The sequence below is a fragment of the Octopus sinensis genome, linkage group LG2, assembly GCF_006345805.1.
Source record: "Octopus sinensis linkage group LG2, ASM634580v1, whole genome shotgun sequence".
NCBI classification, from domain to species: Eukaryota; Metazoa; Mollusca; class Cephalopoda; order Octopoda; family Octopodidae; genus Octopus; species Octopus sinensis.
This window is the reverse complement of record NC_042998.1, coordinates 169739449-169761138: the sequence shown is the minus strand read 5'-3', so window position 1 is coordinate 169761138 and position 21690 is coordinate 169739449. Positions and strand designations below refer to the sequence as shown.

At 35.2% G+C, this 21690-nt stretch overlaps 1 protein-coding gene across 2 annotated transcripts in view; it reads right to left on the bottom strand.

Moving 5' to 3' along the window:
• LOC115231504 (elongation factor-like GTPase 1) overlaps positions 1-18475 on the bottom strand; it is a 39602-nt gene extending 21127 nt beyond the window's left edge. The window contains exons 1-11 of one of the 2 annotated variants that reach the window (XM_029801522.2): positions 18319-18475; positions 14319-14426; positions 12393-12460; positions 10891-10975; positions 8990-9123; positions 7269-7406; positions 4783-4839; positions 3920-3949; positions 2630-2748; positions 2131-2254; positions 1117-1196 (exon numbers count right to left, since the gene is read on the bottom strand). In XM_029801522.2, the coding sequence (XP_029657382.1) occupies positions 1117-1196; positions 2131-2254; positions 2630-2748; positions 3920-3949; positions 4783-4839; positions 7269-7406; positions 8990-9123; positions 10891-10975; positions 12393-12460; positions 14319-14412 (929 nt within the window). In that variant the 5' untranslated portion in view covers positions 14413-14426; positions 18319-18475. The remainder of the gene's footprint in view (positions 1-1116; positions 1197-2130; positions 2255-2629; positions 2749-3919; positions 3950-4782; positions 4840-7268; positions 7407-8989; positions 9124-10890; positions 10976-12392; positions 12461-14318; positions 14427-18318) is intronic. The other variant, XM_036500389.1, reaches the window with a different exon arrangement.
• Positions 18476-21690: the final 3215 nt, after the last annotated feature.

Sequence of the window (21690 nt, the reverse complement as noted above, 5' to 3'; positions counted from 1 at the left end):
CCTGAAGATTACAAAAAAAAATTAAGATTTTAATAATGATATTGCACCCCAAATTTTCCAGCTAAATGCTTTATTATAAAAGAGCTGGGAGAATATTAATAATAACTAAATAAGTAGTTAAATAACTAAGCTGATCAAAATTTGTCATTCTTTTCAACAGTATGGCTACCAACTGAGTCTAATGAATTTAAATTTTAGGAGTTAGAAGAAATTAATAACAAAGATAAAGAATTTTTGTATCAGATAGCCCAATGATAATAATGGTAGCCAAAACTTCGAAAATGTGTTAAACTTCAAGAAAGACACTTGAATATGAAAATCTTTCTCTTTTAGGAATATGGAATTTTATTTAAGAAACACTTATACATTTGTACATCATTTTGTTCATGCTAATAGCTGCATAAAAAGCACCCAATACACACTGTAAAGTGGTTGGCATTAGGAAGGCCATCCAGCCATAGAAACCATGCTAAAGCAGATATTAGAGACTATTGCAGTTGTTTGGCTTGCCAGCTCCTGTCAAACCATCCAACCTTTGCCAGCATGGAAAATGGATGTTAAATGATGAGTTATGCATCTCTGGAAATTTGCACGAAGTGTGAATTAGTGCAGGATATTTTATCTTAATATTGATTTCAAATTCTGGCACAAGGCCAACAATTTTGGGAAAGAAGTAAACCAATTACACTGACTCCAGTGTTCAACTGGTACTTATTTTATCGACCCCCTAAAAGATGAAATGCAAAGCTGACCTCAGTGGAATTTGAACTCAGAAAGTAAAGACAAACGAAATGCCGCTAAGCATTTTGCCTGGTATGCTAACAATTCTACCAGCTCGCCTATGTTACTTTATCTAATATTAATTACAATGAAGTGATTACGATATATACATAGTTCAACAGAATGACTTATAAATAGAATATAAAAATTAAAAGCAATAGTAAACTGTTAACTAAACTACATTCATTAGCACATGAGTTGATATTACCTCCACCCAAGCTGCTCTAAACATATCACTTGTGAAAGTTCATTGAAACACTTTCATTGTCAGAGTAATTGTAATTGCTTCACTAAGCATGAAAAATATTATGTGATTTATTCACAGGGAAAACTTACTTTTTAATCATTACAGCTTGATACACAGCCCAGATGTTATCGAGGACAAACTGAACAAATAAGGGTTTTTTATTTTTAGCCTGAAGAAAAAAAACACATTTTTATAAATTTTTACCAAACCAACAACTCATATAAAATCATATTTAAAAAAAAAAAAAAGCCAAAATAGGAATCTATGATATTAAAAAATTATTTCCCAACTTGTGGATCACTTTTGAATGTTGTCTTTTCTCAGGATTCAAAAGCTCCAATTCTTTGGAAACTGCACTCTTAATTAAGACCTTGTCAACAGATCAATAGATATCATTTGATTATTTTTCCTGATAAATAGCGTTAAATAATTCAACCTAAATAAATCGTGTCAACCATTCCGCTCTGAGCCAACAAAAGAGCCTCTACATCAGGCATCATGTGGTAGGCTGCATGAGACATCTTATCATCAGGGAAGCTGCATTACTAAAAATTTATTCACAGTAATCTTTCATTTGGCATGCCATTCACACAGTCCCACAGGCTGCAGTTTGCCCATGACTGCTCTAACCATTGCTCAGCCTGCATGAAATAACAACCAGATGACCCTCAGATCATCGCTTACCAAAATAATTAAGGAAAGAACACATCAGATGATGTAGTTCATGACTGAAATGCTCTTCGCCAACAAGTTTGTTTGATCAGAGGTAATCTTGGATTAACCCTTTAGCATTTAAATTTATCTGTCAAATGTAATGCTTATTCATTCATATTGTTTTGAATTAATAATACATTATCTCATAGCTTTGAGATTTAGATGTGATTGTTTATTTTTAGAATGACATTGCAGGATAGGTGTGAGAGACTGGATCTGGCCAGTTTGAACATAAAACAAGGTAGATCATTTGGGCCAGATACAGCCTGAACAACAATCACTTTCCATTATTCTCACTCAATAAGTAGACATTGAAATTCTACCATTCCAATTTGGGATAAAAATACTTATAAGAATAAAAAAGAAGGAATGAAAAAGAAAACACTCACTTGTGCGCCTTTCATTATTCTTTTGGCTTTTGAATTAAGATAATAGTCTCCCCACAGTGTCTTGTTTAGAACTGCAGTACTGATACCTAGCTTTTCTGAATACATATCAACAAAGTGACTGATGCTAGAGAAAAAAGACAAAAAACAATCATAATAAATTTAACAGCCATACATATTTATATGCAGATACTTTGTATTGGGTTGTTTTTTTTTTCAATGAGAGAGATAGTAAGAAACTCTAAGGAGAGCTGAACAGCAGAATTCTTCAGAGAAGTCGTCCCCCACCCTCATGCAAGTGTTTCAGCCTTTAACACTTTAAAGGGACTGGGCTGCATCCAGATCATAGCTCCTGGAAACCACTCAGTTGCAGCCTCCCTTAGGTGGTTAAGGTGCCACACAAACAAGGTACCTTGGGTGTTGTAACCAGTTCAGTCACAAGTTGACTGTAAGGTAAATCATACTTTTTGAAATTCTATGAATGAATGTTGAGAAAACTTACCTGAAACCCCAGCCATCCAAGGCACTAGCAAATATCACATTGCCTTGGTCTGGGGAAAAGTAGATGTTGGAGTCATCACCTTCTTCCTCTAATATCATGTTCAAGTCAGCTGACCAACTCTATAATGTATATAATGTATTCAAAAATTTAAAAAATGAAATATGTGACAACCAAGTAGTTTTTGCAGTCAAATGAAAATTGCCATTGCTGCAGCTAACATTGTTTTACATCAGCTTAAGGATAAAATGCTTAGTTTAATTTCTTCCATCTCTTTATGTTCTGAGTTCAAATCCCACCAAGGTCAACTTTGCTTTTCCTCCTTATGGGGGTTGATAAAATTAAATACCGGGGACGTACTAAGGTCAGTGGTATTGACTACCCCCACTTCTACAATTCTACCTCTGTGCCAAAAATTGAAACCATTATTTTACATCTTTTTATGCCGGTTTAGGTTGGATCCAAGTAATTTCATATTTAGAGTCACTAACCTCTTAAATGGGTCAGAGGACTTCATGTCATTTGTACAATATCATTTTTGGCTTAGTTTCAACCCCATTCTTAGAGCCACTACTTTACTGAAGCATTGGGTACATTTTATCATTGTACCAGCACTAAAGAGGTTACCATGTTCTCAGCAACACTAAAAGGGTCCACTCGACTAAGTTATCTCAGCTTGTTTGCCAACATCTTTACAGAGTAGTTAGATCAATGGTTAGAAACCATTAAAATCAGTATTACCTTGATACAATTTTAGGCCTTTCATCTGTAAAACTTAGATTTTTAAAAATAATACTACAAGAAATTACATTGTAGTAGAGTGATGACAAAATGTTTTGTGGTGTCTAATACCTCCTCTTACACCAAGTTCAAATCCTGCAAAGACTGATTTATTTTCCCTCCACCTGAAACCCTATTTAATTAAGTATTAATAATAAATTGAATTGACTATAGCACTCACATAGATTTCATACTTTTATTGAATCCAGTCACTGAACTGTGACCAAGCTGGCAATGCCTCATTGCATCAGGCTCAGTACTAATTTTATCAGCCATGGAAGGATAAATGGTAAATAGATCTAGGTGGAATTTCAACTCAGAATGTAAAAACATGCACTACAAGGTATTTTATCCAATACCTACTTTTTCTGCCAACTAACCATCATATCCTTTACTTTTAGCTTATGTATTTCTTTGGCTTCATTTAAATATTTGAAATACTTTTCCCCTTATTTGCAGATATACTTCAACCCTACACCTAAAAATGGAAAATTTTGAAAGTATTATATTTACCTCCGAGTCTTCACTTGCATTAAGTGGCATCTACAAAATTTTAAAATATGGTAGAAGTTATTTTCTTTTCTTGTTTTCAGAAAATTTTCCTAACTTTTATTTAAAGCCAATCCATTAAAAAAAAAGTTAATATTTATGACATTATGGGGAAGCTGTGAGAAGTCCAGATCAAGCCAGTTTGAACATTAAAACAGTTTGGGCTGGATATGGCTGGTTTGAACGGTAAAGGGTTAAATAAAAGGGGTTCTTAGTAGTGAAAAGATTGGAAACCAATGAATTACAGTTATTCTGTTCAAGAAAAACAGATCAATATTTTGTAATTAATTTGTTATTGAAGCTTCATTAATAATTCCATCTCTGTGTAAGCTAAACATATGATAGAATTTGAACAGCATTACAAGTTAAAGAAATTCACATTTACTAATACTAAAAGCACATGCTGCTGATGATTAACTCTAATTAGTTACAGTTAGGTAGATTAATCTGGGATTCACACTCAACATGCAGCATATACTCTAATATGCAATTGGAGTGTATCATGGATACTTATCGACATTTTACCTACGGTAATAACAGAAGGCTATGTTATATTGCAGAGGGATGGTAACATTTGTATAATGATTTCATTAAAGCATCAATGGCTGATATCTAGAAACCAATTTAGAAAATTTCAGAGGTATACTTGCCAAGCAAGTTATTTGATCTGAGATTATGTGTCAAAACTATTTTGAAAACATTTTCTAAAATATGATACTTCATAAAATAAATATATATCAAAAATAAACTGAACTAATATTGAAGACAATCTTAAATGCTAATTTCAAAATAAAAACACATTCTTAAAGTTTATAAAAATTACTTACATTGGAACTTTTCTCCATCCATTCAGAAGTAAACAATTCACTGGTTAAAACATTGATCTACATAAAAAAAAAGTAAGTTTCTTTAGAAGCAAAACCAAGAACAGAAATTTTCTAAAATGTTAATTGTATTTCCATAAATAATATTCAGATATTTTCTATTCTAAATAGTAAATATATAATGTTTATCATTATATTTTATTATGTTATCTTTCAATTTGAGGATCAGTGGTCTACAAAAGTTTGGATTTTCCAATGTATTTACACAATTTACTAACCTGCACATCTTTAAACTGTACATTAAGCTTCATTTCATAAAACTAATGTTCAATTCTTCACCTTCTTGTAAAGAGTTTGCTCTGGCACTCCCCTGCCCATCCTTATATAATGTGTGGTAGCCATGTATCTCCTCTACAGTAAGACACCTATGTTTGTCTCTCTTGTACTTTAATCCTTCAACACTTGGCATTAAGCCATCTCCTAGCTCAAATAACCACTATCACCACCACATAGTTGCTGGAGCTTTTTCCTTTCTCTTTTCCCATCTTGCAAGCTACTTGGTAACCTCACTGTAGGAACCATGGCAAAGCTGACACAGGATCTCAGAGCAGCCCTAAGGCTTACCAGATCCTGTCAAACAGTCCAACACATGCTAGCATGTTAAACAGACATTAAATGATAATGACAACCAGACCAATCTCAACCCTTAATGATCTACAAGCACTCTCACCTCCCAACTTAGACACAATAACAAAATAAAAAACACTAATATTTATCTTTGATGTTTTTATTTGTTGTTTCAGTCATTAGGCTGCAGCCATGGTGGGACACCACCTCCAAAAATATTTTTTAGTCGAATGAATCAACCCCAGTACATATATTTTTTTTAAAGCCTGGTGCTTATTCTATCAGACCCTTATGCTGAACTACTAAGTTACAGGGACATAAACAAACCAGCACCAGTTGTCAAGTGGTGGTGGGGAACAGACACACACACATAGGTGTCCAGGTCAAGTACTGCCTCATTCTAAACAGCGTTATTGAACGTGGCAATTTCCGCTGAGGTTTGCCTTTGAATCCTTTGTAGGATGTCCTCTGCCATACTGGTTTTTATGGGTCGCCCAAAGCTTGAGTGGTTCACCCAAGCCACAGGTCATCAACATGATAGAAAATAACCGGAGCAGTAGACTTGGTGCTCTGCTGACTGCTGCTTTCTCCAGTGTGTGGTCCCCGTGAACATTGTCCTCCAGTAGTCCAGGTTTGACGCAGGCTTCTCTGCAGGTCATGCAAACTTCCCCATTGTGTCTTCGAAGGTCTGACAGTGTGCAGCAGTAGACGCAGAAAGAAGTACTTCTGCTGATTAGGGAGCACAGTGTACACCTACCCAGTGGCCTCACTTCTGATAACAGCATGTCCTTCCCCAGTCCTCAACAAGTGATCCTTACTTGTGTTTGGCCCATCTATTGTGTGCACTGATATAGTACACAGGAACCTCAACATACAACAGTGTTCAGGCAAACAGATGACATTGGCATAATTTGAAGAAAGCTCTCAAAGTGGTTTCTGGTAGATTCAGAAATATGTTTTGAGCATGGTCTTCTGTGAAATATACACGCTGGCCATTTTCAAGATGTACAGATAGATTCACCACTGCTGGATGCCACTCGTGGATTTCGAAGATCAGAATGTGCCACTTTGCCTCGTTAGAGGAAATATACCTGCCCACCTTATATTACTGATTTCATCTGCCTACCTGCCCTCCTATTCTCCAAAAACCACCATATCTGAGCCCTTATTGATGTATTTACATACATATTTAATACTTTTTGACCGGCACGATCTACCTATTGTCAATTTCTATTCCTTGACCATTAACTTTGAGCTTGTTAGTGTTTCTACCATCTTGTGGTTTTCGGCGCCTGTAAAGTGAGTAACCGTCATGTTTCGTACGCGTCCCGTGGAATTTCCCTGGGGAACCATTTGATGCAAAGGAAATTGAATGGGTTATCTCCCTTGGCTAGGAAAATGAATGGGTTATTTCCCTTGGTTGTTAAAGTACTCTCCCTATAATATGTGTGTGTGTGTGTGTGAACTCTTTTAGGGGCCCTAGCCATCTAATTATAGATTTTTATTAAACTTCAATGAGTCTAGTAACAAACTGGATATTACTTCAACATGTTTGCGAAGTTTCACGAAAATTCGTTAAAGGATGTAGACAACAACTTGACACAAACAGACAACTTGCATTTATATATGTATAGACTTGACGAGTTTCTTTCAGTTTCTGTCCACCAAATCCACTCACAAGGCTTTGGACAGACCATAGCAAAAGACACTTGCCCAAGGTACCCCACAGTAGGACTGAATCCAGAACTACGTGGTTGAGATGCAAGCATCTTACCACACCACCACACCTGCACCTATTTGAAACATTCAAGATATGAATTCTATCAGGAGTTAGAGACGTTATTAAAAGCAGAGAAACTTACATGTTCCAGAATCTGCCGAAGATGTAAATATGCCTCTTGAGGTTCCATGTGGAGTTCAAGTATCAGTCGATCAATTTTATTGAGCAACAACACTGGTTTAATACCTTCCTGCCAGGCTTGCCGTAACACAGCATGAGTCTAAAGAAGTAAATTAGAGCAACAACACAATGAGTATTATAATGAGATCTAGTAAAGACAATATTTTAACTTGTTCAGAGATTCATTTATATAACTTCTGAAACTAATTTAAATAAACTAACTAAATGTATTTTTTCCAGCTTCAACCCTTTAGCATTTAGATTATTGTTGAATGCAATGCTCATTTATTCACATTGTTTTAAATTAATCATGCATTATCTCATTGATATGAGATTTTGATGACACAGTTTTTTATTTTTACAACATTGTAGGGTAAGTGTGAGAGGTCAGATCTGACAAGTTTGAACAAAAATAGAATATTTGGATTGGATAAGGCAAGTTTAAATGCTATGGAGTTTATAGTGACTATTAAAGCAAGAATGAGAGATATATACATAGACTGAACATCATCCAAGGTACAGTTATTGCTTGGCGAAAATCATAACCTTAGATGGCAAAGATTAAATTTATATTTAGAATATCAGTCCTATTTATCCACTCTACAACCATACAATATTACAGAGAGCAAGCTTTGCTTTACTTTACATTAACTTCTATGTAATATTGGTTTCAAATTTTGGTGTCAGGCCAGCAAATCTAGGAGAGGGGACAAGTTGATTACATCAACCCCAATGTTTCCTTCTCAAGCCATGTCATGCTCATAAAGGCCGGTTTCCCGGTTTCAGTGGCGTAGAAATTCCCCACCTGGACAGGACGCCGGTCTGTCACAGGATTACTCATATTTGCCAGCTGAGTGGACTGGAGCAACGTGAAATGAAGTGTTTTGCTCAAGAATACAACGCATCGCCCGGTCCAGGAATCGAAACCACAACCTTACAATCACGAGTTCAACACCCTAACCACTAAGCCACGCACCTCCACAACCCCAGTGTCCTATAGTTACATATATTATTGATCCCAAAAGGACGGAAGGCAAGTCTGACCTCAGCAGAATTTGAACTCAGAATATACAGTCTGAAGAAATGCTGTTAAGCATTTTGTCCAACATGCAAACAATTCTGCCAGCTCACCACCTTCAACTTCTATGTAATAATATTCTGCAATAAATTTTCCTTACAAAATCTATCAGCTGTTTAAACCACTTGAATATAATTCATGATTCTATTTACTTTATATAGTAATTAGTGAAAAGAGCATTGTTGGTTACAGATCTTCAAGAAATCAACCACAAATTCTCTGGATTTCTAATAGTGAGCGTGATAAGGAACTATTTGTTAACTTGATGCAGAACAAATATCTCAAAGGGCTTCATTTGTGAAACACCAGCTTTTCAGTTTTCTCACTCATTTTTATATCCTTCACTGGTATACATCACTAAAAGATATACATATGAACTTCAGCACAGAATTCCACTAAGAAATTACTAATAAACACAAATACATGGTAGAAAGAAGAGATATGCCCAAAGTAACATGCAGCAGGTTTGAGCCTGAAATTACTTGGTTGCAAAGAAAACATCTTAACCAAACAGCTAAGCCTGCACCTGTAAATTTTATAAAGCAGAAAACCATGAAAAAGTTTCAATATTTTTGAAACAGAAAGAAAAATGAAAAGATACTGACCTGTGGGCTGACTCCTTCAATGACATCAACAATAATAATAGCACCATCACAAAGACGTACAGCTGTCGACACTTCACTAGAAAAGTCAACATGTCCAGGAGAGTCAATTAGATTTATCAAATAATCCTCTTGTTCTGAAATAAAAGAGAACCCATTTAGTGACTTAATTAAAATGAAAACTTTGTCAAGATAAAGAAAAATGATTATCAAATATTTGTGGACAAATCGTTTCCTCAATGTCTGGCTCTCTGTCAGTTATGATAACAAGCGTTCTAGTTGATGCTATCAACCGAACAGCCAGCTCACGAAATTAATGTGCAAGTGGCTGAGCATTCCAGACACACATACCCTTTCAGGGAATTCAGCATGATACAACTCATTTTTGCCAGTTGAGTAACTGGAGCAACAAGAATTAAAGTTTCTTGCCCAAAAACACAACACACTGCTGGGAATTGAATTCACAACTTTACTATTGTGAGCCAAATATCCAAGCCACGTGCCTTCACAAATGTGAACATAGAATAGCGGTCAATGTGCTTAGACTGAATGCAAGGAAGGTTAAATGGGTTTGTTTGTTCCTTCTCAAGTCATGCCTGGCTCATAAGGGCCGGTTTCCTGGTTTCCTTGGCATATAGCTTCCCCACCTGGATGGGACGCCGGTCCGTCGCAGATGAACTGCAAGATGCAGGAGGAAAAAGTAAGAGAAAGTTGTGGCGAAAGAGTCAGCAGAAGTTTGCCATTATCTTCTGCCGGAGCTGCATGGAGCTTAGGTGTTTCGTTCATAAACACACACATCGCATTTGAGATTCGAACCCGCGATCCCTCAACCGCGAGTCTGCTGCTCTAACCACTAGGCCATGTGCCTCCACTAAGGAAGGTCTAAATGAAAAATCATAACTTGGATAAAGAAGATGTGGAAGCCAAAAGGTATTTTGTTCAATAAATATTCCTTGAGGATGATGATGAAAGGAAATCTATAGCAGAGGAAAACTAGTTTGATCACTTTAAAGTTTGTTACACTATGACCACAGCCTCTATGCACACCAGTATTTCTCATTGGATATGTTACTATAAGAGGTTGTTAAAAGCAGAATATAAACTGGATTGGAAGAACTTAGCCCTAACAGAAACAATAGTGTTGTAACAGTAGAAGTTTTGGGGCAAATTGATTACATCAACCCTAGTGTTTCACTGGTACTCATTTTATTGAACCTTAAAAGGATGAAAGGCAAAGTCAATCTCAATGGAATTTGAAGTTAGTAAGAATATTAATGAGGAAGCGAAGGACATGAAGGCAAAGAAATAACAAATACGTTATAGATTATTGATGCTAAAAGTCTAATGCTGCTGCATGTAGTGATTTGATAAGAATTTACTAGTGTATTAAATGCAGGAGGATCTGTGGTACTGACAGGGAACTAAGAGTGATGTGATAAATGATGAATATTTGAGAGTATTCAGGAAATACCAACTATGGATAGCTCAGCAAATAGTTTCTGGAAACTAGGAACACAATTAGTTCTCTAAATGAAGACATGTGGCTTAGTGGCTAGGCTTGTGATCACAAGGTTGTGAGTTCAATTTCCAGCAGTGCATTGTGTCCTCGAGAAAAACACTTTATTTCACATTGCTGCAGTCCACTTAGTTGGCAAAAATGAGTTGTACCTGTAATTCAATGGGTCAATCTTGTCACATTTTGTGTTGCGCTGAATCTCTCTGAAAACTACTACACATGTCTGTGGAGTGCTCAGCCACTTGCACAATTTCACGAGCAGGCTGCTCCGCTGATCAAATCAACTGGAACTCTTATCATAACCAAAGGAGTGCCAGTTAAAGTTCTGGAATTATTATAATAAACTTTTGTTTTTGTAGTGTATGAAAAGAAAATTAAGTTAACATACCATGTACATAATGTAAAGAAATTGCACTGGACTTCATAGTAATCCCTCGTAACTGTTCATCTTCTCTGCTGTCCATGTAACGGATCTACAAATTTCAAAACAAAGTTTTATTACTAAAATACAGTGATATTTCTAAAACAAAAATTGTTTTACTGTCACCAAATGCATTAAATAGTTTGATACAAAAACTAATTAAAACCAGGATAAAGAAATGCATTTTGGATATTGTGAACTTATTTGTAAGCTAGTTCTTTATTACATTCAGAATATATAAATAAATATAAGACCTGAAGAGAATAGATAATCTCAAAAATAAAAAGACTTGTGATGATATTTTTGTTAAAAATTCAAACACAATCTATAGATGCAGACATGGCCATGTAGTTGCTTCTCAACTATGCGTTTTCAGGTTCAGTCCCACAGTACAGTACCTTAGGTACTTCTACTATAGCTCTGGGCCAATGCCTTGTGAGTAGGTTTGGTAGAAATATACCCATGTATATATTTCCCTTCCATCTATCAAAGGAAATACCAGCACACACAATGTCTTGACATCATGTGATGGTTGTAAGCAAGTGTCACTGTTATACAAGTGATTTTGTTTGTTTCCAGTCCTCCATAAAAAACATGTCTGACCATTGGGAAATATCTTACTTGAAAACAGGTGAGGGTTAAAGACAGCAACAGCATCAAGCTACAGAAAAATCTGCCTCTGCAAATTCCATCTGACCCATGTAAGCATGGCAAAGTGGTGATGATATTTTGGTTTCAGTTCATACAAGTATACAAGTATAAAATACTCATTTACCAGTTTACCTTTAAAATACCAAAATAAATGTGAAGGCTAAAAGATGTCTTAACCTTGAGTAGTTTAGACTCTAAAACGTCTTCACTACAGAGAGCTATTCCGAGATGATGTGGCTTTTAATCATTTACATTTAGATTTACAGAGATGTACTTGCATAACAAGTGATTTGATCTGAGATCATGCGCTGAAATTCCGAATTTTGTCAGTGAAGGGTCATGGTTTCAAAGCCACAAGAATATTTTGACAAACTAAATTAAAAATAACATGAATGAATAAGCATTGCATTTTCATATAGATTTCATGACAATTAGAAAAATTAGAAAGTAAGATGATGCATAAACCTATCCAACACAGGTCAGAAGAAGATGAATTTTGTTTTTATTTCACAACACTAAGAAGAAGAATATCCTTAGCCTTACCAGTCCAATGCAATTATATTTAAGTTAATACATGTAGGGAAAGATGTTGGCTGGAAGAGAATCTCAGAAGGCTGCAGATTTGGGGATAATGGATTAACCATAGAGTTTTGTACAAGGTGTCAATACTGAAATGCAACATGAATGTAGGTGCCCTGGGTGGCTTATGGCAGGAGTGGTACACAGCTTGTTAGTTCAGTGGTATGATAGTTGATGGATCATGAGCAACAACATAAAACAAGATAAAATTCATGAAAAAAAAACACAGAAATGATTACCTTTCCAGACATCCTCTGGGAAATGATGCCATTACTAGCCACAAGATAATCAGCCAAGGTAGTCTTTCCTATAAAAAAATTATACATAATATAGATGGAAAAATTAAGCTACATAACGCAAATATATTTTGTTAATATAAAATAACTGTAAGATTATTGTTATTTATATATATATATATATTATATTAAATTAGAGATAAAACCGCTATTAGGCAAATCAAACAGTGAAAATTATAAGCCAATACATAGAAATAAAATTAATTAAAAAAATATAAAATATAAAAAATATAAAATTCCAAATTTTATATATATATATATATATATATATACATACACACACACAAAAATATATTACATGGCTATTGGGTTTTTCCTTCATATTCAAATCTAACAAAACTTAAAAGAAATATTTTAAATACATATTTATGTATGTATGTGTGTGCACACACAGAGAAATCAAACTTACAATAAAAAGAAATAATACTAAGAGCCCATTTTAGAGCCCTAACACATAGGTGTATATAACTATTTAATTATCTAGATACAGTCATCTCTCTTACAACACAATATAGATTTTGACTAAACTATATTATAAAATATATCTGAAACAGACATAACAACTATGCTCAGACATCCAGTTAGAGAGCAGTCTCTCAATATGAACAACAATCAACACTTATATCCAATGTCCATTGTGCTGTAGGACAATTAGGTTATGGACATTAAGAACTTTTAGTCCAACTTTTTATTTATTTTTTGTATGGTTGAAAACAGTGTCCTTTCTTAATTAAAGGCACGTGTTTGGTGTTCATCTCTATAAGTATACTGAGAAACTTATGAAAGCATATGGAAGGGTTCTTGGTCTTATTTTTCAGTGTTGTTTCATAGTGCATATGGATGAGGACAGCTGCATAAAGAAGAGCTGATCTCTAACTAGAGGGTACTAGATGCTTTTTATGTGGTATTATCACCAGTGCTTTTTAGGTGGCATGAGTACCCACACTAATGCTGGGGGGGGGGGGCAAAAGCAATAAGGCATGGCTGATCAATTATGGAGGAAAAAGGAAAATTGCCAACTCATGTGAAACAAAGTCAAAATAATAGATAAGAAACAACATTCAGAGATAAAATGGCTCAAAGAGATAGATTGTGAACTAGGCTTTGATAAGTTCTTCAGTAGGGCTAGCATAGAAACGAACACCATATTGGTATCTTTAATGAAAAGAGTAAGAACATTAAATGTGTAACTATAAAAAGTAAAAAAGAAGTTAGGTTTAAAGTTCCTAATTTACATCTCATAATTGTTCTGCAGGACATGACATAGTGAATATAATCAATGCTTATATTTACTATCAGTATTGGTTAAGTACTTTAATTTACTCACCGGATGAACATTCAATTACTGCTGTTCTGTCTTTCTCCCCATACATATATATACACACACATGCATTCATATATATCATCATCGTTTAACGTCCGCTTTCCATACTAGCATGGGTTGGACGATTTGACTGAGGGCTACACCAGGCTTCAATCTTGATCTGACAGAGTTTCTACAGCTGGATGCCCTTCATATATATATATATATATATATATATGTGTGTGTGTGTGTGTGCACATCTATGCATACATGCTTTGGTTCAAGTGAAGTAAGCAAACAATATCACAAACAGGAAAACATCTAATATAAGAGTATCTGTGTTATGGACAACAATCTAACCCCATGGATTAAATAAACAGTAAGAGCATTATTGAATACAACAGGCATCTAAGTACACCAGAGGGCACAACAGCCAGAATATTGTGACTATAACAACTAAGACAATAACAATGTCCAGAAATATTGGTGTATAATACTAAATACTACACACTCAATGAATTTAAACACAGTTCAGTGGCTTTAAGTAATTTATCAGCATTACTTACCATGATCAACATGAGCTAAAATACAAATGTTACGGATGTTTTGAGGTGTTTTTTGAAGTTTAGCCAATTTTTCAGCAGTGGTGGTCCTCATCATTCAAGAATTGTAATCTGAAAAAGAGGTTTTATATTAATAATGTTTATTTCCACAAAAATCAAATAATAGTACTTTTAATGGAATTAGGAAGGGCATCCAGCCATAGAAACCAAGCAAAAACAGACTGTGGACCCTGGCCATGCCAGGATGGAAAACAGTTATTAAATGCTGATTTTGGTGGTGATGATTAAATTGACATGAATAACAAACACAAACATTTATTTTTTTAGTTTTCTCACGTCATATTAGTGAATTTGGATAGGAGACTGTGTTGAGCTTGGTCAATGGGCCACATTGGTTCTTGGGGAGTAAACTTAATCCATCACCTCTTGGTATTGGTGCCTTTAGTAGAATCCATTCTATTGCAAGTCTCCTAGAAAAGCTGCCTTCCCCATGGCTTTGTCAAAATAACAAGAGCCTCCGCTGCCCCTGTGAAATCTATTTAACCCATAGATGGAACTCTGATGGGTACTACTGCTCTGAGTCAGAACAGACCTGGGAGTAATGGTAATTAAGGGCTAAGTGGTGACTCCATGCTCTCTAAAACCCCCAAACTGGAACCTCACCACTTGGTGCAGTTTAAAGTCATACCCAGTGCAAACATATATACATTGATATATATATATCAATCTATACATATAAATTTGACATGGGCGATTCTTTGTCTTGGGATTCATGGTCAAACGGTTGGGTGGAATTGTATGAAAAATTAGATGTGTAGAATGATCCAGTGGTGATGCTGGGCTTTGTATTTTTTCATAGTTCCCATGATTACCAAGATAATCTACTATAATAATACTCTTGTGCTTATGAATGAGAAAGGAAGGAGTGATAGATGAATAAGGAAAGAAGGAATAATGTCATACTTGGTAGTGGGATGATGAAAATTGTATGCTGAAAAAATAAATCAAGCAGCATTTCAACTCTGAATACATGTGTGTATGTAATGGGGGGGGGGGTATGTGAATGTGTGTGTGTGTGCAGTGGAAGTGGGATGGTTCATCTTTGTTCACTTAGTATTAGGGTTTATTTTTTCATTCGGTTGAATCTTGATTTTCTTTTTTTTTTGTTGGTCAGTTACTTTTAGTGTTTTGACAGAAAAAAGTCATTCTAAAATTGTTTTTTAACCTAAGTCGAATGCTTACACAGCAGGTTTTACAGTCAACCACATCATCCAAACCAACCAGGTGAAACTGGGCTTAGCTGCTAGTATACATATATATAATGTGCACACACATGTATATACTTGTGTGTGTATAGACAAGAGTATATATGTGCATGCATATATATATATATATACACACACACATCCCATATATGTGAACTGAATTCAGGATTCGGCATTCTTGCCCAAGATTCCAATGTGGACTGATAGCATAGAAACTCACATCGTTTCAGTCATTAGAATGCAGCCATGATGGAGCACCCCCTTTTAGTCGAAGAAATCAACCCCAACACTTAGTTTTTAAACCTGATACCTTTTTTGCTGGACTGCTAAATTATGGGGAAGCAAACACATACAAGATGGGCTTCTTTCAGTTTCTGTCTACCAAGTCCACTCAGTAGAAGACACTTGATCAAGGTGCCACACAATGGGACTGAACCCAAGGTCACATGGTTGGGAAGCAAGCTTCTTAAACACCCATGCTTGCACCTATAGATCTTGAAAATGACTTCATACCATATGGTTAACTCAATAAACAAAAGTAACACAGCAAACTATTGTCTATTGTTCTATTTAAAATGACTCAACCAAATTACATCATAACTCTAAAAGAAAACGAGAGTGATAAAATGTACATTTAAAATTGACATCGTCACCACTCCCCCAAACGTAGGAGTTATGATGTAAGCACATGTTGAAATCCCTCATAACATTTTTTTTTTATTTTTATGAATTTTCACAAAATGTTTTCAGTCAGGAACAAGTTGCTGGTAACCTTTCTTCACCACTCTTCCAACTTCATTTTCACTCTTAAAAAGGCTTTCATCTACCTGAACTATATGATTCGGTCCACCTAATTTCTTCTTGTCTATCAATAATTTTTAGGTACCTATTTCCCTGCAATATTCGTACCACTAGACAGCTGTCTGTCTGCTAATATTGTTCATGGACATGCAGTTTGTCCCTGGCGTTTCACATATGAAATCCAGGGTTATGTGAAAAAGTGTGAAGACTGTCAATTGACTTTTTGCTAAAAATGAAAGCCTTCTTTATAAGAGGAAAATGAAGTTGGTGAAGTTTTGGATACTTGGACTATATGATAACAGGGTAAAGAAGGGTTACCTGCAACTTGGGTTCAGTCCCATTGTGTGGCACCTTGATCAAGTGTCTTCTACTGAGTGGACTTGGTAGACAGAAACTGTTACAGATAGTTTATTTTAATAACAATTTTCTGATAGTAAATGATTTTCTCATACGCGCGCATGCGCGATTGTTTAAAAAGTTTTTCACTTTTGATTTCGATGTATTTAAAAAATTATAAAGAGAAACGAATGACAGAATCGGACCCTGATACTAACACTAATTTTAAAAACAAGAATTTTAAAAAATATATAGAAAAACAGTGGAAAGTAAGGGGAGGGGGTCATAATCATATTAATTCCATTATACGGAAAACAGGGTCGAAAAAATTTCGTGAAAATTCGTAATAAAAAAAAAAATCTAGAAAACTAGATAAAAGATTGAAATTTTAAAAAAATCTTTTATGTACTAACACTGACTATTATTTTATTTGTACAGGATACTTGTACATTAGAGATGTATAAACAGTAATTTACTCCTTTACGGCATTCAAATCAAACATTTTTTGTGACGAAAGGTACCCTATCGTGATTAGATTTCATAATAAAAGAAAACTTATTACAAGATAAAAAGATATCAGTTTTAACTGCTCAAAACAGAAACTCATTTGAAATAAAATAATACGTAAAAGATCTTGAAGTTATTACGTTTATATAAATGACTATCTTGAAGTTAATTATTCACCTGTAAAAGACTTGAGGAAGAGTAGATTTATTTATTTGTGATTTTAAACTAATAACATTTCAAAAATATACAACACAGATACTGATAATGTGAGCAAGCACGTTAAAGTGTAAGGAATTAAGGAAATCTTTGAGGAGAACCTCTAAGTGGTCGCTCAAGCTACAAGAAACAGCAACCTAGTAATCTCTCTCTCAAATCACTCCATACTGTCTTAAATTAGGAAAAGCGCGTGGAATAATGCGCTCTTGGACATACCAAACGATGGGGTAGTCACAGCTGGAATGACTTTAAGGCGATCTTTCGTCTCTAGTACACCTTTCCGTCGATTTCCGTTAAAATTTTTTTTTTTACATATGGGCTTGCGGGAACTTTTGAAGTAATATACATACATATACACATACACCGAGTAAAAAATTTCAGTTATCTCTTTCTTTCACACACACTAACAGAAGCACTTCACTTACACAACATACTGTCTGTCTCCCACACCCCATCAAACACACACATGTACATCAATGCACGGTAACTCCAAAAGAACTTCCCTCGTCATACAATCGCTTTCTCTTAGTCTCTTTCGCTCTCATTACTTCAAAAGTTCCCGCAAGCCCATATGTGAAAAAAAAAAATTTTTTTTACGGAAATCGACGGAAAGGTCTACTAGAGACGAAAGATTGCCCAAAATCAAATATACCAACCGGCAATAAGTAAACTAAATATCTGAAGCAAAACAAAAGTATGACTAACATTAAAAAAAGTGACTAACAGCTAACAGTATGTTTCACGACAAAAGAACTAATTTCATTTTATAAACAGATCTAAATAGGAAAGGCGAATCAGGCATTTTGCGAACGTGACTACTGAAATAGCGATTAAATATACTTAAAGAGTAAGTAAATATACAGTAATATAGAACTTACCGATATTGTAAACTTGGACTATTTCAGGAATAAGCATACCACAAAATATTAATGATGAAATAGTTTTCTTTTCAGATGTAATATAAATATATTTGATGGCATTGCACAACATGTGAGCAATCGTCAACCTTAATGGCATTAACTGACACCTGGTGGGATAACTGCGAGTTATCTCCCCTCGTTTATGAGGTACGCTATTGCTTGGTTACAGATGATGACTCGTTAGACTTTTAACATATTCTATTCCAAAGAGTTCTTTTAGGACTGCACCGTTTTCACAATTTATTTATTTGTTTCTCTTTTACTCTTTTACTCGTTTCAGTCATTTGACTGCGGCCATGCTGGAGCACCGCCTTTAATCGAGCAACTCGACCCCGGGACTCATTCTTTTGTAAGCCCAGTACTCATTTTATCGGTCTCTTTTGCCGAACCGCTAGTTACGGGGACATAAACACACCAGCATCGGTTGTCAAGCAATGCTAGGGGGACAAACACACTCACACAAACACACACGCATATATATATATATACATATATACGACGGGCTTCTTTCAGTTTCCATCTACCAAATCCACTCACAAGGCTTTGGTCGGCCCGAGGCTATAGTAGAAGACACTTGCCCAAGATGCCGCGCAGTGGGACTGAACCCGGAACCATGCGGTTCGTAAGCAAGCTACTTACCACACAGCCACTCCTATCAAAATTAAAAACTATCTTTGCGAAATACTTCGGCGGAGGTAAAGATTTTTCTTTGCGATTTTTAAAACTTTTTTTACAGGAACACGCTATATCGAAGGCGGAGATTCCGAATTTGCAAAGAAATCTGCATTTCAAAATTTACCCCCCCCCCCACTAAATTTCTTAAATTTCCCCTTTTTTTAAAAAATTTCTTTTGGCGAAATACATAGAAAGATACAGAGATTATGATTCTGGGGAAAAAATTCTGTAGAATTTCAATTTAAAAAAAAAAAAAAAAAACATCCGCCCCCCTTCACCCTATGACAAGAAGTGAAATTAAAGTGTTTTCTCTGCTAATGTTTCATGACGAACATGTGGTTGGCGGTCTTTTGGAAGAGAGGTATATACAAATTACACTTTTTGCACACACACACACACAATAAAATTACATTAAAATTTTTATTTTTCTCTTTTGATAATTCGGATTTAGAAAGTTGATCCTCGATTCGGCTGTTGTTTCTAGCTTGTCAGATTTCCGGTTGGGGCGTATTTAAATTTTGAAATTTTTTCTTCTTTGGTAACTCGTATTAAAATTTTGAAAACGCGTTTCTAGCATGTCAGGTTTTCTGTTTAGATACTTTTTGCGTCTGCTATTTTATAATTCTGTGCATGCGTGAAACATTAGTAGAGAAAACACTTTAATTTCACTTCTTGTCATTCATAGGGCGGAGGGGAGGGGTGTTTATTATTTCTTTTTGAAAAATTGAAATTTTACAAAATTTTTTTTTCAGAATCATAATCTCCATATTTTTCTACGTATTTCGCCTAAACAAATGTTTTTTTTTTTTAAGTGAAAATTTAAGAAATTTAGGAGTGGGGGATATAAATTTTGAAATGCAGATTTTTTTTGCAGATTCGGAATCTCCGCCCTCTATATAGTGTATTCATGTAAAAATAACCCCCACCCCCTAAATCCCAAAGGGGGTGCGGTCCATGATCTTTACCTCCGCCAATACTATTTACACTTCGAGTTGCCAAGAGATAATGTTTTTTTTTCTTCTTTTTTTTTTTTCAGGTCTATGATGGAATTAAATCTAAATATGAGTTTCTAATGTTTATAATGAGGTTCGGGTTGAAAGTAAAATTGAAGTATTTCAAGTTCAGATATCGTTTTTCATATTTAACACATAAAGCGCGACGGGCCATGATCGTGGTCATCAGGCACAGGTTGACAGGTCACGATCGTGACCCAGATAGCTGCATTTAATTTATCTTTGTAGCATCTCATGGATTTAGCTCAGCCAAACCTTTTAAAGTCAGTGATACGATTTGCATAATCTCTTATGAAATCTAATTTCATAAAAGGTAAATAAAATTATTAATAAAGATATATAATATTTTTTTACGCACAAGTTCCTTGAGACAGGGAATGTATTTCACTTGTCCAACTAAAGTAAAATCATTGAGAAACACTGGGCGAACTTTCTGGGTACTTGAGGAGAATAAAGTTGTACCGTGTGGTTGCTGACTAAAATAACCGCGCTGACAGTGGACATCTGGGTAGTTATACCTTGCACACTGATGTTGGGAGTAGCATCAAAAACTTACACTGCTTAATATCTTCTAAAAAGCCAAAATGGTGTAGGAAATCAGTTCCTAAAATAGCACTTGGCAATTTAACGATGGAAAAAATCTATTAATAAAACTTGACGCAGGCCTAAGTCCAGAGTAAAAGACTATTTGCCAAAGTTGGAATCGAGAATGGTTGACTGCCTGTGGAAGAATTGATGTGGGTTTCCTGATAAATGGTGTTAGGGATACTGGTATGATGCTTACTTCGGCGCCTATGCCGACAGGGAAACGGTTGTCTGTAGAACGGTCGAAAAAGTGACTTTGAGATTTTTGATGTAGACAAACTATCAACCATAATACGAACATTTGTCTTTTTTCAAATTCGTTGCAGTTGGTATTTAAGTAACAATTGAATAAAACCTGAAACAAGCTATTGATTATCTTTCGTGACTTCATTTAATACATTCTGTAATTATTTAGTTTGTTAGAAGCCTGGCAATACTTCTATAAACAAAAAAGATTGTAAACATCCTTGTAGGATGACATGACAACAGTCTCATTCAACAACACCAAAACGTAAACAGCTCACAATTAAAAACCTTCGCAGCTTCTACATACCAAATCTCACATCTGATAACCTCTGCTGGAGACTGCATATTTATAACAATGTCATAACAAGTACACCGAAGGACCTTTTTTCTGTGAAGTCAGAAACTTACTGGGAAGGTGAGACTAATATATATGCAAACAAAGACTGCATCAAAGAAAAGTGGGAGGGTCTGATTAATAGGCAAATTTCCCATCACTAACACACTGCACCAATACACAGTATTTTCTCTCGATTCTTTTATTGCTTTCTTTTCTTCTTTAAACAAGTATTCAACATATCACCTTCTACATAAGCTCATTGAGTCATCTGTCTCTTCTCGCAGCATCTTTCTTTAATGCGTCGGATAAAATGTTTGGAGAGTTTAGTTACGACTTTTTATGTTCTAGCTTCAAATCCTGCAGAGGTCAACTTGGTCTTTCATATTTTCGAGGAGGATTCACCTAATCTTTTATCCCAAAATTGTAGCTCTCTGAGACTTTCTCATTGCTTATTGAGCCAGTTGTTTCTTTGAT